This window comes from Pollachius pollachius (assembly GCF_949987615.1).
Source record: "Pollachius pollachius genome assembly, chromosome: 19".
In the NCBI taxonomy this organism is placed as follows: domain Eukaryota; kingdom Metazoa; phylum Chordata; class Actinopteri; order Gadiformes; family Gadidae; genus Pollachius; species Pollachius pollachius.
The window spans coordinates 17,220,995-17,239,214 of record NC_136952.1 but is presented as its reverse complement, the minus strand read 5'-3'; the positions used below and the strand labels follow the sequence as shown (position 1 = coordinate 17,239,214).

The following is an 18,220-nucleotide window of genomic DNA, read 5'->3' as shown; positions in this document are numbered from 1 at the left end:
GTCTGGGTGTGGTGGCATAAAGCTAAATTAGCTCCAGCACTATGAAACTTAACCTGATTTATTTCAAAACCATCAACATATTAGAATTGAACCTACAGTTTGAATTTCTTTAAACTTAAAAAGGAACATATTTTATTTGCCCAATTTGAATAGCCAAATAAAAAGGGGAGGGATTTTCATAAAGGGAATAATATATAATTTTACGAAAATAATTATCACAAAATATAGATTTCTTATTTGTGATATTGGAAATATTTGGTGATGTGTTTTCTTTAAGTTACATATGAATTAGAGAACGTAGAAGCGTTTTAGCGAAAACGCTTTCTAAAAAGATACACTCCTGTGTATGACGTTAAAATGTTACACAGTTTATATTAACGAGGCAATGTGTAGAGTTTAGTGGCATCTAGTGGAACCGACTTGGCAGAAATGGAATAGAATATTCACGTCTGAATTCACGTATGATTTGATTAGAGTAGAATCCCATGAAAATAGCAATCCTTCTGTTTGCTAACTTGCAATAAACTCTTTATATCTAAATAAGGAGCGGGCTGTCTTCATGGGGGCCACCATGTTGCACCTCCATGTTTCTCCAGTGGCCTAGAATGGACATTCGGCTCTAGAGAGAATACAATATAAATGAATGTTTAGGCTAAAAGTCAAAAGGAAGGAGGGGGACCTGTAGTCCCCATGGCTATGTCCCATTTGGGATACTGGTTTTCCGTTGTTGTGAAGGGCCGTTATAAAGCCTGATGTTTTATATTAAATTCACCGCCCACACCGTGGCGTCATGCCATCAGTGTCCGACAAGCATAACCCTCTCTGGGATTCGGACATCAGAATCACCTACTGGTCGGACGAAGCTCGTCTCCACACCCACTGTGGCGTTATATTAGAAGATTGTTGGAAACCTCACCCTCTCTTGGACGTGCCCCAAAGTTGACTCAGGGCTGTACAGTGCCACAGCTGGATTGCACATCATATGCTCTTAAATATGATTGTGTGCGTAGATAAATATCTTCAACTTGCATGGTTGCAACCGAGGCAACTTTAGGGATTTTATTTTCTCTTCAACAGATATTCATGCTCTGAATTAGCGAGGTGACACTGAACTAAAGACTTGATCCGGTCTGAGTGTGTCTTGCGGTGTTAACCTGCCCAGGAGACGAGCAGCAGCACTCCTCTCTAGGGCCGTCGTTGGGTCAGTATTTCTTCACAATCGGGGCATTACAAAGTACTCTGCACGAAACGTTAGCCTTAATGAAACACAATTCAGCTGGATACATCTGCTGATTGAAGACCGGTATTGTTGGACAGCAATTATTTTTTGCAAAAACGATAAAGCCTAAAAAAACGATGTAATCTTTGTGGAAACCCTAAATGGTACCGCCCTACAGAGGGTGCTATATTGTATTCGCCTGGTTGATTTTCATCAATTCTGTTCTGTATCACCCAGTGATATAAAAATCAATGGCTGACCCCCAGAGCTCAGTACACTCGAACCACAACGTTAAAATCCATAGGTTCAACCAAAAATAAAGAAATCACAATCACTATAGCAACTTGTACAGAATCGCAAAAGTAAATTAATTGAAAAAATAAATTAAATCAGACGTTTAAATGAAAATATGCATATATACACAGCGCTGCATTATGAAAGGCTCCGCATTACTGTTGAAACATCCTATGTAGCCGGGACATGTCTAAGTCACGAGTTACAAACACAGCCAATCAGGAAGCCGCCCTGGGTACAGCGACTCACCATGAGCTTCTCTGCGTCTGCACGGACTTTGAGCAGCTCGGTTATAGCGTCCACAAAGCCCTGATGGTGAAAGTTGCACATCTTCTCGATCTCACGGTCGTGGTTTCGTATTCTGGCATCCAGCTTCTCCATGAAGCGCTTGTGGGCGTTGGGCTGGTCATCATAAACTGACCTGAGAACAACAGGGTGAGAAGATGAGTCAGGTCATCTGCAGGCCAAGGAACAGGTTGATCTGGGTGAGTAATGGAAGGAAGATGTGAGATGTTTGCCGTATGCACAATACTGAAGGCCAAACTATTTAGGCTATTTTTAAAGGTCCCATGACATGCTATTTTATGGATGCTTTAATATAGTAGGCCACTAACACAGTATTCAAAGACGTTCCCGAAATTCAGCCGTGGTGCAGAGTTACAGCCACTCTGAGCCAGTCGCACATTGAGCTTCCCCCAAATGCGCTGTTTTGGTGTCTGTAGCTATAATGCAAATGAGGAGGAGCGAGGTGGGTCAAGGAGGAGGGTGGGCGTGTGGCCCTGAGCAGCTTGCAGCCACGGTACCAAGCACTCTGTTTACAGTGGTGTATGGCGAGGTGCACACAGCCTTTAGCCGTGTTCTTTTAATATTCTAGAACACACAGGAGTCCTGGAGCTCTATATCTAAATAATATCATATTATACATGGATATTTATATCGTATAATATATATTATCACGGCCAAAAGCTGTGTGAGCCTCCAGACGATATTATGAATCTAAAATGACCGTGTAGGGTTCTCTGACGTCTCTTGTTCTTCCACGTCCACATCAATCTGAAGTAGACTGAACCACGACATGGAGGAGAAAGGGATTGTTGACCGCGGTTGTCTCCCACCGGAGCCTTGCTGCCGAGGGACCACCGCCTCGGCAGCGGTCAGCGATTAGGCACCACCGCCTCCTGCAGCGCCGAGGCGGTGGTCCCTCGGCAGCGGGAAGCGGGGCTCAAGCGGGAGACATTCGAGGCCAACAATCCCTTTCTCCTCCATGTCGTGGTTCATGCACTTCAGGGAGTCAAAGCCAAAGTTCCTTTCCCCCAATTCATTCTCAACCATGGCTGAGATAACCCCCAGTACGAGTCTCGTTGTGGAAATACCTCTGGGCGGGCCAGGGAGAGAAAGGGGAGGAGTTTAGATCCTTTATGACGACATATGGGACCACATTCCAAATCAGCGCGCTTGAGCCTCCGTTTTTTCAAAGGCGAGCAGAACACCTAGTGCTCGTTTTACACTGAATGCAAGTTTTAGCCACTGGGAGACCATAGACAGGCTAGGGGAACTCATATTTATGTTAGAAAACGGTTCTGTTTATTACAAAATCGGTGTTGAGATTTATAATTACATTATGCCAAAGCATACCTTCTGTATTATCTGTTAATGAAACATGATGAAACAACGTTTCTGTCGCTTTCAATGTTTGTATAATAGAATACACTCTCTTTGTGCGTGAGGCTTTCTCATTTTGCATTATGGGAGAATGTGGTGCTAATTAGGCTGTTCCGGGCCACATTCTAATTCTAATGTCTGTTGTCAGTAATAAACTAACACTCTTTAACACTCTAAAGGAAATATAGGAGACAAATTAAAAGGATGATTAAAGTTGGGAAGCAGTATAAAAATATTATTCCATAGCATAAATGGTATTCTGTTGTAAAACAAGCTATTCCATAGCTTGCTTTACAACAGAATATCAGAATAGAACACAGGTATAATATGTATATCATTGTATTAGCTTCTCTGTTCAGATATAATAACTCTGACACTTGAACAAAAAGGGTTGGAAAGCTTCTTTCATTTGTGAAACATCACAATGAAACAAAACAAACATATTTCAGCCGCAAGAAAAGATCTAAACCCTCAATAGAATATGAGGCGATGGTGAAGTATCCAAAAGTCTTTGTAAAGCGACCACAAGGCGTTAGCACCACCTAGTGTCGGCCAAACACAGTGGCATGTTTAGAACTACACTTTCAAATCTCCTTACTTTTAACACATTTGCACAAATATTTACACTTCATGGTTCTTAATGCTTCAGCTCGGCTCTTAACCGTTGTTCTGAAATATTGTTTAGACATGATTCGAACGACTTTTATGACATGTATGAGTCTGGCAGTCACAATTCCAATGATGGAGTGTGTGGGAGATAAAGGATGATTCCTCTTTACACTTACACCTTGAAAATGTATAATAATGAATAACACATTTAAACATTATCGCTTAATAGTTGTATTACACTCAGTAGCATATGTGTTTTTTCATGCAATTCACTGTTACAGTAGAAGATCTTTAATGTGTTTTAAATTGGATCACAGTTGAATTGGTTCATTGAAATCCCCCATGTAAGCGAGATACAATAAAACCATGCAAAGAATCATAAGTAACATGGGTCAGGCAAATTGTTCTTTCCCATTGAGGAATGGAAAACCCCACTAGACCTGTATGAGGTGTAGATACTACTCACACACTTCTAATGTCCCCACTAGACCTGTATGAAGTGTATATACTACTCACACACTCCTCATAATAAGGGTACCAACGAGTAAACAACAGAGAGCCTACCCACCAACCGTCTCAAAAATGTAGTGTTAGGTCAAATATAAACAACAATCTGATTATAAGATAATATTCAAGGATCTCTTTCAATGGGGCAGTACGAGAGACTAACGATTCCACTACCGGGTTGTACATTCGGGGCAAGAAGCGCTATACTGCCCCCTTGTGTACACATTAATGCGACAGAGAAGTATAAATGCAGGTTGTTTCTTTGGGCCCCGTGTGTATCTTTGCAGATATGTTCTGGTTCTGGCTCCACCAGCAGAGGGCTGAACCACGGGGAAGGGCAGTAGGACCAATGCACTTTATGGAAATATGCTGCGTATTTGCATGGCTCCTCCCATCTTGCAATTCCATGTACCTAACTTTCAGCCACAGAAAACCCTTCCTGATTTAAAAGCTGCGTTTGAACACGGTCAGTGAAGTGACCTGGACACATGAAACGTGTACGGACCGCCAGTACATAGAAGGCTGATGTTTGGAGGGTTTGGGAAGGAGAGATGTTGAAATCGTATTATCATACAACTGAAGTTACATTTTAGTTCTTCCCACCCAAGAGAGTGAACCTCCCAAGAGATTCTGTTGGGTTCTGGTACCAGTGGGTCCCCTGGTTCCGGTGGGTTCAAATGTGAACGGTACTCAACATATTAGGCTTCATTTGAGCAACACTTCATTACAGCAGCCTCTCTCCTCCCTCCTCTGTGATGAGCGTGTCGATCTCTACTGTAAAGAGTGTGGTGTTCTCTACTGTGATGAGCATGGTGTTCTCTACTGTGATGAGCGTTGTATTCTCTACTGTGATGAGCGTGGTGTTCTCTACTGTGATGAGCCTGGTGTTCTCTACTCTGATGAGCCTGGTGTTCTCAACTGTGATGAGCGTGGTGTTATCTACTGTGATGAGCGTGGTGTTCTCTACTGTGATGAGCGTGGTGTTCTCTACTGTGATGAGCGTGGTGTTCTATACTGTGATGAGCCTGGTGTTCTCTACTCTGTGATGAGCCTGGTGTTCTCTACTTTGATGAGCGTGGTGTTCTCTACTGTGATGAGCCTGGTGTTCTCTACTCTGTGATGAGCCTGGTGTTCTCTACTGTGATGAGCGTGGTGTTCTCTGTGATGAGCGTGGTGTTCTCTGTGATGAGCGTGGTGTTCTCTACTGTGATGAGCCTGGTGTTCTCTACTCTGTGATGAGCCTGGTGTTCTCTACTGTGATGAGCGTGGTGTTCTCTACTGTGATGAGCGTGGTGTTCTCTGTGATGAGCGTGGTGTTCTCTGTGATGAGCGTGGTGTTCTCTACTGTAATGAGCCTGGTGTTCTCTACTCTGTGATGAGCCTGGTGTTCTCTACTGTGATGAGCGTGGTGTACTCTACTGTGATGAGCGTGGTGTTCTCTACTGTGATGAGCCTGGTGTTCTCTACTCTGTGATGAGCCTGGTGTTCTCTACTGTGATGAGCGTGGTGTACTCTACTGTGATGAGCGTGGTGTTCTCTACTGTGATGAGCGTGGTGTTCTCTACTGTGATGAGCGTGGTGTTCTCTACTGTGATGAGCATGGTGTTCTCTACTGTGATGAGCCCGGTGTTCTCTACTCTGTGATGAGCGTGGTGTTCTCTACTGTGATGAGCGTGTTGGTCTCTACTCTGTGATGAGCGTGGTGTTCTCTACTGTGATGAGGGTGGTGTTCTCTAATCTGATGAGCCTGGCGTTCTCTACTGTGATGAGTGTGGTGTTCTCTACTGTGATGAGCGTGGTGTTCTCCAATCTGATGAGCCTGGTGTTCTCTACTATTATGAGCGTGGTGTTCTCTACTGTGCGGTCGTAACTCATGCGGTCGTAATTAGGGTATTACTCATCAACAATCCTCCCACTGATTTCTCATATCATGAGCCAACAGCTGCCGCAGTGAAAGTGATTCTTTAACAATAGTGATTCTTCTGTTAATATTTGCATGAAAAGGAAAGTTAAGGTCATATTGCATATAGTTGAGGAGGGGACTGGTATTTGATATGCTCAGATTGGAACCACTGCTATAGACAACACATCAGACATACACAGAACAAAGGGGAGAGGGATAAAGAAATCTGCAGCCTGCATACTCCCTTATGAGCTTCCTATTTCCTGTTATTATCACTATGAAGCAGCTAGCAGCTGCAACCAATAGGTCAGAGTCTTCCTGCTTCCTAGGGACACAGGAAATGATGCCACTCTCCAGAGTAGCGCCCCTGGATTCCAACATTCATGTCACATGAGAACATCTGGCACTTTCACAAGCACACATTTGGCGTGTGGGAGTGTGTGTGGATGATGGCTGGTTTAATCAGCCTCACCTGGCTGAGTCTGATTGGACCCTGGGGCTAGGTGAGGCTCCACACCGGTTGTACATCGAGTAATAAGTGTGCAACGGGTTAAACCAGCCATCACCATACACACTCAGGGAGATATCTCGTACATGGCAGCATGGAGCCCCAGGCCAACTATAATTTACCGCCATCTTTATAATAGACCAGATTTTTAACACCACCAATAGAAGTCACCCAGGTGGAGAGTGCCGTGTAGTAGAGACTTTGCTAGTGTTTTAATCAGCTGACGACTGGTTGGTGCTTGTAAACGCAGCAACAGCTAAACTGGACAAAGTCCCCTCTGGTGTTCTCCACTTCTGCTTTACCTTACAGGCTGCTTCCTACACTTAAGTAAACCAGTATACTGTGAGTTCTGCTTAAATGTGTGCACTGCATCACTTTTCTTCTGACAAAACTACAGATTCTTTGACATTGGTGTTTGATGGCTGTTAAAGATCTATTTGGGCTAAAACTGATGCTACGGCTGCCTTTATATGACCGTCTGGGAGAACTGAGGGAAAAGCGCTCTCTCCTGCTCTTTTCCACCCCATGATACCCCTTCCGTGATTTATGTTCTAATGCAACAAACTCCTAAATAATGAATTGGTGCTGGTAAAAAAAATAATGTACACATATATATAATATATTGATGATATAGATCACAACTGGACTATATGACCTTACCACCTGCCTGTTATGTCTAGGAAGATCAGTATTCAATATATATAGGAGGAGGAGGCGAAGAGTTGGTTCGAGAGGAAAGAGATGTCGAGTTATTCTGTCTCGATGGCAAATCAACAGAGCGTTTTACACAGCAGCAGCCATCTTTGTTGTTGTTGACACCTCTACAGCTCCTCTGATTTATCCCGCCTCATGCTAGATAAACGGTTGTGATTAGTAGGTCTATCTCGTACCGGACAGAAATCTTTTGTATGGGAGGGGAGCCAGACTGTATCTGAGGAGCCAATGAAACATGAGCTGGTGAGACTGGTGCAGTGCCCAGGCTACAGCATCATGTGGAAGAGTGACTCCTCTTCTATGGATAGTAACTTTCTTACCACCCTGACACAAAACCCATCGGCCAACCAGGGCTGAGCCTGAGTAATACAACAACTGGATGTCCGTTCGTCAGGGCGCTATTCAAATCTCAATTCAGTATTCGGATATTCGTTTTGTTTTGATGAAAAATTGTATACAAAACATATTCATGTTTTTTAATGTCTATGCATATTTGGGGATGTCGGGCAGAAGGCAAAGTAACATGTCGTCCGAGTATTACAGTCATGAAATATATGTAATGGCGCTGGACGTCTGAGAACACCATAAAGCTCCACCTACTATTGATAATTTAGTTATAGCATTAACCTGTTGGTTATTTAGTAAACATGAATAGAACAGGAAGAGATGTTTTTCCTTTATGGCGATAAAGTGATTTATCACAGGGTAAATAGCCCTCGTCCTGCCGGGAAACTCATTTCAAATGTATTTGCAAACTGTTCAAACCCCTTATTTGCTTTGTGATAATTTGAGGTAGGCCTAGGACAATTTTAGGCTGCATTGAAGCTCTGCTGAAACCAGGTCAATCTCAGACTGTACATCCCAAAGCCACTGACGTGATATTGTTTTTTTGCTATTTGGCATTATTAATATTTGTTTTACCAATTGTACCCCTTTAGAAAACTATCAGTTGATAAAACCTGATTCTGCAGCAGTCGCATTCCCTGCTGCATTTACAGGAAGTGAAAGATTTGCATTATGAATGGACCCTAACCCAATATTCTGATATTCGTTCTGAAACCTAACGGTAAAAAAAAGCTTATAGTGGACGTTGGAATTCTCCATACCGGGCCCAATGGGTCTAGCTCCCCTTACTCTGTGTGCCTCACTAATACTTTCATCTTTATAGCTAGGATATCAAAAATAACAACCTAATGATGAGGGAAGCCATCTTTAGTAATATGTCAATATATAACGATAATCGCAGTGTTGGGACATCTTAATTTGACAGTGTAGTGAGCTAAACTACCAGTTACTCTACATTGAAAGAAGCTTCCCTACACTGATGAAATGTAGCAAGCTGAGCTAATGCAACATGGCAACAGTAGTTTACTACATCAAGGATATTTATTTTTCACACCAACTGCAATCATTTGACTTGACAAGTCAAGTCAATGCTATCTCAGTGATCAAGACAACTGCCAGTCAAACAGATAAGTTTGTTCATAACACAATGGGCTGTACTCTCTGTACCCAACCCCCCCCCCCCCCCCCCCAAACATCTGCTTCACATAATAACCAAATGAAAGTGTGTGTGTGTGTGTGTGTGTGTGTGTGTGTGTGTGTGTAATGTTTATATAATTGTATTGTAATAATTTAAACTGAATCACACCTCATGCCAGCACGGCAACATCAATGATAGACAGCCTCACTTATCCTGTCAGCATGAATCCTAACAGAGGCAAGAGTAACCAAGTTTAAATGCATTAATTTCCGCGCTTGTCAAAACCACAACAGACCTATTAAATCCATGTGAACCATCTGAATAGACGAACAAGACGTTAAATCTAAAAAATATGTTCCCTAAAAAATGCAAAGATAGATGTTTTCCATTCCTTTCATAACTCATCTACGTTAACAGAGGTGACTGCTGACTGATCACTGTAAAAAAAAAAAAGGCCGCCTGCAGGCATGTGTAAAGTCAGGCTTGATTGACAGGTCCTATGATAGATGGTCCATGCTCCCAGGTTTGACAGGGAGGCCCCCTTGATGTTAAACTCAGCAGCCTCGCATGACTTTAATGCATTAGAAACTGCCTTTCAGCTATTCGTTACTAACTACTGGTCTGCAAACAAACATGATACAATTGAATTACAATGCATGATTTCTCCATTCAGTGAGTGTATAATAAGATATGCAAATGATGTGACGTGAGCAGCACTTGCCCATTTAGCTAACGATGTTGGTTAACCTGAGGGACAAATAACAACCTAGAGCCACACCACTCATCACGTCTCCCGTCCTGAGAGCAGACGTCTCAAAGACTGCTGCTCACGGATGAAACGTACAAGACATGCATGTAACGGTTCCGCTTCTGTTGTTAGATGAAGAGAGGTTACGAAGAGAGGTTAGCCATCCGGCTGGTTGGCTTCCCCGTTCAACCTAAACTGCTATTAGCCGGCTGGTAGCTGGTTTAGCCGAGCAGCTAGCAGCTAACTAGCCGGATGGCTAGTTAGCTTCCCTATTCAACCTAACCTGCCCGTTAGCTCGGCTGTTAGCTGCTCGGCTGTTAGCTGCTCGGCTAAACCAGCTACCGTCCAGGTAGGCGCTGCTAGATGGGCAGCTAACAGAGGTCTCCAGTGTACTGAGCGCAGACAGTGACACGTACAGAACGACCGCTGACATTCAGCGGTTAGCCTCGATTCCCTACCGAAGCGTTGGACCAACACACGCCGTGTCAGTGCTCTCGATCTCCTGCAGGATCCGTTCGTGCTCTGTGACACACTCCAGGGTCTCACTGTCCGCCATGATGGTTGTATGAGTATCTCTCACCTCAGACCTGACAGAGCTGCAGCAGACACCCGCAGTACGGAAAGCCGCCACTGGGGGCAGCTGACACCCGTAGTACAGAGACCTGTCTATGGTGGCAGACACCAGGATAACAGAGACCTGTTGGGGAAGACACCAGGGTAACAGAGACCTGTCTGTGGGTTCAGACCCCAGGGTAACAGAGAGACCTGTGGGGGCAGACACCAGGGTAACAGTGACCTGTCTGTGGGTTCAGACCCCAGGGTAACAGAGACCTGTCTGTGGGGGCAGACCCCAGGGTAAAGGGGCCTGTCTGTGGGGGCAGACACCAGGGTAAGAGTGACCTGTCTGTGGGTTCAGACCCCAGGGTAACAGAGACCCGTCTGTGGGGGCAGACCCCAGGGTAAAGGGGCCTGTCTGTGGGGGTAGACACCAGGGTAACAGAGACCTGTTTGTGGGTTCAGACCCCAGGGTAACAGAGACCTGTCTGTGGGGGCAGACCCCAGGGTAAAGGGGCCTGTCTGTGGGGGCAGACACCAGGGTAACAGAGACCTGTCTGTGGGGGCAGACCCCAGGGTAACAGAGACCTGTCTGTGGGTTCAGACCCCAGGGTAACAGAGACCTGTCTGTGGGGGCAGAGACCAGGGTAACAGAGACCTGTCTGTGGGTTCAGACCCCAGGGTAACAGAGACCTGTCTGTGGGAGCAGAGACCAGGGTAACAGAGACCTGTGGGGGCAGACCCCAGGGTAACGGGTGTTGGTGCTGTGTTGCGGTTCCTGGAGGTCTGAGGTTGGCTCCATTCAAGTAAAAAAAACAAAAACTTTATTGTCCCCTAATGCAGTGGTTCTTAAACTTTTTGTCTGGCGACCCCACAAAAAAGTATGGCGAGGTCTGACGACCCCACTTTCCCTAAACCCATTCTAAGTCCTTACTCAAAATACCCCCTCAAACGTTAACAACTAAATCAATCAAAAAATAGAAAGCAAAGTAATTAGTTTTATTTATTCCGTATGAACAAGAACCGAGAAAACCAAACAATCACGATTAAACAAGTGTAGGCTGCTGCTATCAGATCAGAACGGTATGTGCGTGGCGCGCGCACACACACACACACAAGCACAGACACACACACACACGCACGCACACACACACACACACACACACACACACACACACACACACACACACACACACACACACACACACACACACGACTCACGTCATCCTCCTCCAAAAAGTCATGCAGCTCCGAAAACACCTCAAAATCTCCACTCTCCGCACGGACTGCCCAACGCTGCAGCTTTTTTGTGAAAGAATTCACTTTGTCCGAGAGGGTCAGGATGTTAGTGTTGAGGCCTTGTAGTGACAGTTTGAGCATATTTAATTTGTCGAATATGCATGATAAATAAGCAAGGGCTATCCATTCCGAGTCAGTGAGATAATGCGCAAAAGCGGAGTTTGCGTCTGAGAGGAAGGTGCGCACCTCGCTTCGAAACTCAAACAGGCGTGTAAGGACCTTGCCCCGTGAAAGCCACCTAACTTCAGAATGGAAAATAAGCGATTCGTGTGTAGACCCCATTTCCTGACAGATAAGGGTGAAGAGTCTAGTATTGAGTGGGCGAGATTTGATGAAATTCACCATTTTAATTGCTGTCTCGAGAACATTCTTAAGCTCGGGCTCAATTGTCTTGGATGCCAGGGCCTCTCTGTCGATAATGCAATGGGTGAACTTGGCATGTGGTGCAACGCTAAGGACCTTTGCTTTCAGCCCTTTATTTTTCCCCAACATAGCTGCCGCACCGTCTGTCCATATGCTTAGGCAGTTGGCCCATTGCAACCCTGCGTCTTCCATCCAACCATTGAGACAATTAAAAATGTCACTACCGGTACACCTTCCTTCCATCGGAGAGCAGAACAGCATGTCCTCGGGAAGTTTTCCTTCATAACTGTAGCGAACAAACACCAATTATTGCGCGACACTTGCCACGTCAGTAGACTCATCTAACTGTAAAGAAAACCTGCAGTTTTTTACTCTCTCGATTATCTGACATTTCATGTCATAAGCGATCTCGATAATGCGCTTGGACACTGTATCATTGGAGAGGGGGATTTGCTTGAGTGCACTTGCAATCTTTTCACCATGCATTGCGGTAGTCATCGCAATTGCTGCAGGGAGGATGAGGCTTTCGGCAATTGTGCGTGGCTTCTGTGCTTTTGCCACAAGGTGAGCCACTTCGTAGGAAGCTGCCAAGGCTTTGGTGGGCAAGGTAGCTGGCCTATGCATTACGGTCTGCTGCCCTTGCAGGGTAGCTTCGTTTCGCAGAAAGAAAGTCATTGGTTTCGTAGCGTCCTCGGGATGGCGGGTTACGAGATGTCGTTTCATTTTGACAGGTTTTAAGCTCTCATTCGCCATTCGCCAAATGCCGCAAATCACACATTGTGGGTGGTCGAGGTTATCTTTTATTTGGCAAATGAATCCATATTTCAGAAATTCTTTCTGATAATGCCGACGCCTCGTTTGTTCCTTTTTATTCTTACCGGCCTGTAGATTTGTCCCATCTGAGGATCGCGGAGGAGTAGACGCAGTGGTAGCTGACACTTCCGAGCTTTTGTTCGATCTTTAAAGCAGCCACCTCTCCATTTTGGCTAGTAGGCTACCTATGTCTTTTTATTTTGTTTTACTTGAAATAGCGGGAACAAGTTGAGTTTGCATATAGTGGGAGCAGATAGTTACATTGTTTCTATCATCAAAGACGAAAACATATTTTCTCTCTTCTCTTAACTGCGTGTAAATAAGAAAAAGGCAGATTTTTTTCCCCAATAATATTTTCCTTTGTTTCACCTGGCATAATAATAATTTCAGACTGAATACAGAAAATAATTGGCGACCCCACGGAAGTTTTTGGAGACCCCATTTGGGGTCGCGACCCCTAGTTTAAGAATCACTTCCATAATGGGGCAATTTGTTCAGGACACCATACAGTCATCTAATAACCAACACCTCTTAGTACAGTACAGGTTGTTTGGTCATTTAAGGCAGTGGTTCTCAAAGTGGGGTCCCCGGACCCCCGGGGGTCCGTGGCGCGTTGCCAGGGGGTCCGTGAAGAGCTTGTTACAACATAAACAAACCGGTATTTATGGAGAAAGTGCTGGGCCTGTCGTCATTACTCCCGTCGGCGTAACATTAAACCAATGAACACTCGGCTTTTACATTACGTCAAACTCCCTCAGGCTTAAACTTCACTTCTCGCAGCTGAATAACTAAATGAAAGCCAATTAAACAGGCGCATTGTGTTCAGCCCTCCCCCTGCTTTCATTTTGGGCCAATAGTAACTCTGTTAACATTATGTCAATCTGTCAACACATTCTCGAGTCTGAAAACTTTTAAGTAGCCTACTGAGGAGAATCCACAATGGATAAATATTTTAAAAGGCCTAATACTGATAATCCTAAACAAGGCGGAAAAGTTAGGAGCTACGACGAAAACGACATTGTCTTTGGATTTATTGAGAACAGTGGTGGGAAGCCGATGTGCGTTGTGTGTCTTCAAGTGTTAGCGAACGAATCAATGAAGCCGGCTAAGCTAAAGCGTCATCTCCTAACCAAGCACCCGGAGTACAGTGATAAATAAAAGGAATTCTTTGTGAGGAAAGGTGAAGAATATATCCATCATCGATCAAAACTCACTTATTTGGCCACAACGTCTGAGAGGGCACAGAAGGCTTCATTTTTAGTGGCTCAGCAGATAGCAAAATGCAAGAAGCCTCATACCATCGCACAAGAGCTGATCCTCCCAGCAGCAGTGGGAGATAATGCTCGGGACAGAGGCAGCAAATAAATTAAAAAGCATACCCCTCTCTGATGACACCGTGAAGCAGAGGATCGATGACCTGTCGGATGATATCGTATCGCAGCTTCTGGGGAGACTTCGTTGCAGTGAGGTGCAATTTTCCATTTTTTTTCCGACCCCGAGTATGTTGCCAAATTGGCATATCTTTTCGATTTATTCAACATTCTCAATAGCCTCAACCTCTCCATCCAGGGACGCTATGCATCCATCCTTGACGTAAGCGACAAAATAACTGCTTTTATGAGGAAAACTGAGCTATGGAGAAGAAAACTCCAAGATGGAGTGACCGACATGTTCCCGCAACTCACGGATTATCTTCACGCAAACAACCTGTCAGTTGCTGCAGTGAAAGAGGTAGCCACGTCTCACCTCACTGCACTCAGCAAGCACTTAAATTCGTACTTCACGGACGTGAATACTGATGCTTGGGACTGGGTGCGAGATCCCTTGGCTCCAGGAGTAACATGTAGCGGCCTCACTAGCAAAGCAGAGGAGGTTGGTGGACTTATCTTGTGATCGGACTCTGAAGGCCCGATTCCAGCAGGTGAGCCATGTAGACTTTTGGCCCTCCCTCTCACGTGAGTATCCTGAGCTCACAGCACAGGCCATGCAAGTATTGCTACTATTTCCTACTACTTATTTATGCGAGTCATCGTTCTCAACTTTGACTGCAATGAAGACAAAGTACAGAGCTTGTCTCCATGTGGAGAGTGATCTTAGAGTCTGTTTCTCGTCCATCACACCAAGACCGGACAAACTATGTAGTGAGAGACAGGCACACCCATCTCATTAGTGACACATTAATCTTCTTAATATGGGGTGCCTATTCATCTCTCTTTATGTTAAAGAGTATGCATTATTGTCACCTTATATCAGTGCTTTTGTATTGTCTGTTAACACTACTTGATTTGATTAATCAAAGAGTTCATGTTGCACTTGTTACATCGTGTTCCACTGTTACAGTTAATTGTATTTCTCTCTCTCTCTCTCTCTCTCTCTCTCTCTCTCTCTCTCTCTCTCTCTCTCTCTCTCTCTCTCAAAAAGTTAAAAAGTTTGATTCTCTCTGTACCTGTTACTGCATCAGTACATTTTCATTGACTTTTAGCACTATACTTATCAAAAAGCCTGTTGCACTATTGTTGCAGTTCATTTTTACCTGCTCAACACCTCTCTCCCCCCCCCCCCCCCACACACACATACACAGATTTAGCTTTGATTCATGATTTACCTACTAAAACAATTGTCTTTTTGTTCAAAAGTATATTGTCTGTTACATCAATGTTTTTTGCACTGATCGTTGTCACTGTCCTTCATTGTTTTTTGCTGTGATGAATTACCAAATGGCCCAACTATTTGTGTGTATGTGGGTGAAATTTTTATACACACATTTATAAAAAAAGAAAAAGTAAAATCTATTTACATATTGTAAAATTATGCCAAAATGCAATAAAATGCTTATTTAACACTATTGTGGTATTAGCACTTAATGATTGAAGCATACAATAGTTCAAAAGCATCTAACAGAACAAATAGACATGAGAATATATGATTACATTTGTGTTGCGGTTGTGAGGGGGTCCTTGAAAGAAATTCTGCCCTATGGGGGGTCCCCGACCCCATATAGTTTGAGAACCCCTGATTTAAGGTTCAATAATGATGTGTATTTTGCCCTAGGCTGTTGGTCAGCCATTCATGCAGTCACCATTTCATAAATCAACTGCATTTCTGAAAAACATCAACAATGGTCAGATTTATTTTATATATTTTTTTGTTTTATGAAATGATGAATGGCTGACATATAGCCGACAACAAAATACAGTCTTGAATTCATTTATATTTTCGAATGTATCATATAGAATATTGAAAAATAAATAATTGGCCTACATATAAGAAAATAACTGGGCTGGAATGTGCTCAATTTACTATATTGTTCTTATTATTATTAGTGTAGTAGTAGTAGTATACATAAGTAGTGGTAGGCTAGCAGTAGTATACATTAGTAGTATTAGTAGTAGCAGTAGTATACACTAGCAGTAGTATACATTGGTAGTAGTAGTAGGCTAGCAGTAGTATACACTAGCAGTAGTATACATTAGTAGTAGTATTAGGCCAGCAGTAGTATACACTAGCAGTAGTATACACTATCAGTAGTATACATTAGCAGTAGTATACACTATCAGTAGTATACATTAGCAGTAGTATACACTAGCAGTAGTATACATTAGTAGTAGTGTTGTGGGCATATGACCGTGCTGCCTGAAGAGATTCCTGTAGTGCTGAATATAATGTCTAGCTGGTATAAAGTATGCAATTTTTGAAATCTACTCTAACTGCTGGATTAAGAAAGGCCAGTGTTTTGAAACTTAATAGGTTATATATATATATATATATATATATATATATATATATATATATATAGATATAGATATAGATATAGATATATATATATATATAGATATATGTCAGTATCAATATATTATTTAAACTAGTGTAGTTATTGTTTCCACAGACAATCGACAGGAACAACCATTGATTCTAGGGACCACAGTTGATCCAATAAATGACTACAGAGCAGGTGAATGCTACCTTAAGGTGGTTCCAAGTGGCAAATCCACAGACTCCAGCTCAGTGAATATATTTCCATATGCCTTCTCATCTTCTTCTTTGATGTCCTTTTCCCTTTGAGTTGGGGGATCAGGTAAGACTGTGTTCCCTCCCTCCGTCTCCATGCCCGCTGTGGTTCTTCTGTCTGTGGTAGCTTATACCGCAGAGAACTACAACTCTGCTGCTAAATGATTCAGTAAGACGAAAGGAACTCCTCGGTGTGTGTGTGTGTGTGTCAGTGTGTGTGTGTGTGTGTGTGTGTGTGTGTGTGTATTTTAAATTCCAGGGCAGGACACCTGCTTGTGTCAGCAGAACGAGTGGCAGCAACAGGAAACAGAGAACTTGTGACCAACAGAACTTTGAATCCAACAAAGTTGGCTGAAACAGCACTCTGAGGTCAAAGATGGTCAAGTACAAAAACAAATTCAATGTTCATCACACTCATTTGATTATACTCCATGTCTTTGATAAATGAGCAATAGGGATTTATCGTTGCATCGGCTTTCATTCATATTATTGATCAATATGTCATTCATAGTAATATTTAATTAGAAATCCATATAAATTGATAATATGAAATTCATAGTATTATGTTACCAAAATACATTTTTTTATTCATATATTTAACAATTATTCGCCGAAGGCGAAGTGAATAGTGGGGAATAGCCCCACTAATAATTTAGTAGCTGGGCCCACTACAGTGGGATTATTAGCAGTTTATTTGTTTTTATTAACGTGACGAGACGCCCGTCACGCGATGAAAACAATATCCCGAGTTTGAGTTGGTGCGTTTTATCCATCCGTCTCGGAGGTCTGAGGACGTTGCCTAGCAACACGCATGAACGCGCCCCTTTTCCTCGGACGTCGAACTTGCTTGCTCGGATGAACTCAGAGGAGGCCGAGCAAAATTCCGAGACAGAATTCAAGATGGCTGCGCCCGGTGTGACTTGAAGTATGAACTGTTTTCATTGTGCTTGGACCGCTTTGGTGGTTTAACTGGCAATTTCAATCACTCGTATTACTGTAATACCTCACTGCATCCGTAATCTCTGCCTATGGCCTATTTTGGAGCGCCTGGTACTATGCCAATGCTACCGCGACAGCAGCTTTCCGGGTGGCGTCCACGTTTTCCTCCAACGACCGAGCGAACCATAATAAAGCGATTGAAGGGTGGGCGTGACGTCACATCCGAGGTCCGAGTCGGTTCGCAGAGAATGCTAAAACGCACCATCAAACATGGAACACGTGTAGCATAATATAATTTAGTCAATAATTGTTGTACAAAAGGTGGCCACAAGATGGGAGTGTTTTCCTAAATAATCAACCGTTGTACCCGAACAAAGTTGGCCTCCTGAAACCATCCCGAGCTCGACAGTTTATTGTAGTTCTCTATGAAGATCAACATCAATATCATGATCTCACGAGGCTAATAGTCTGAATGCATTTTGGGAGCACTCTAAGGATTAATGTAGATTTATTAGAGGATTTCATTAATAAGCCTGTAGTGATTGGCTGACTGCTGTGGCCCAGAACCTTTAGGCCTATATACCATTAGCCTATCT

At 43.5% G+C, this 18,220-nt stretch overlaps 1 protein-coding gene across 3 annotated transcripts in view; it reads right to left on the bottom strand.

Annotated features, from left to right (window-relative positions):
• The window catches only part of exoc6 (exocyst complex component 6), a gene marked incomplete at its 5' end in the record, with an annotated part of 51,157 nt that extends 34,374 nt beyond the window's left edge, over positions 1 to 16,783 (bottom strand). For 2 of the 3 annotated variants that reach the window (XM_079756979.1, XM_079756980.1), the window contains 2 exons: positions 1,763 to 1,934; positions 10,106 to 10,211. In XM_079756979.1, the coding sequence (XP_079613105.1) occupies positions 1,763 to 1,934; positions 10,106 to 10,203 (270 nt within the window). Of the gene's footprint in view, positions 1 to 1,762; positions 1,935 to 10,105; positions 10,212 to 16,640 lie in introns of those variants that run through there. The other variant, XM_079756978.1, reaches the window with a different exon arrangement.
• Between the last annotated feature and the right edge of the window lie 1,437 nt (positions 16,784 to 18,220).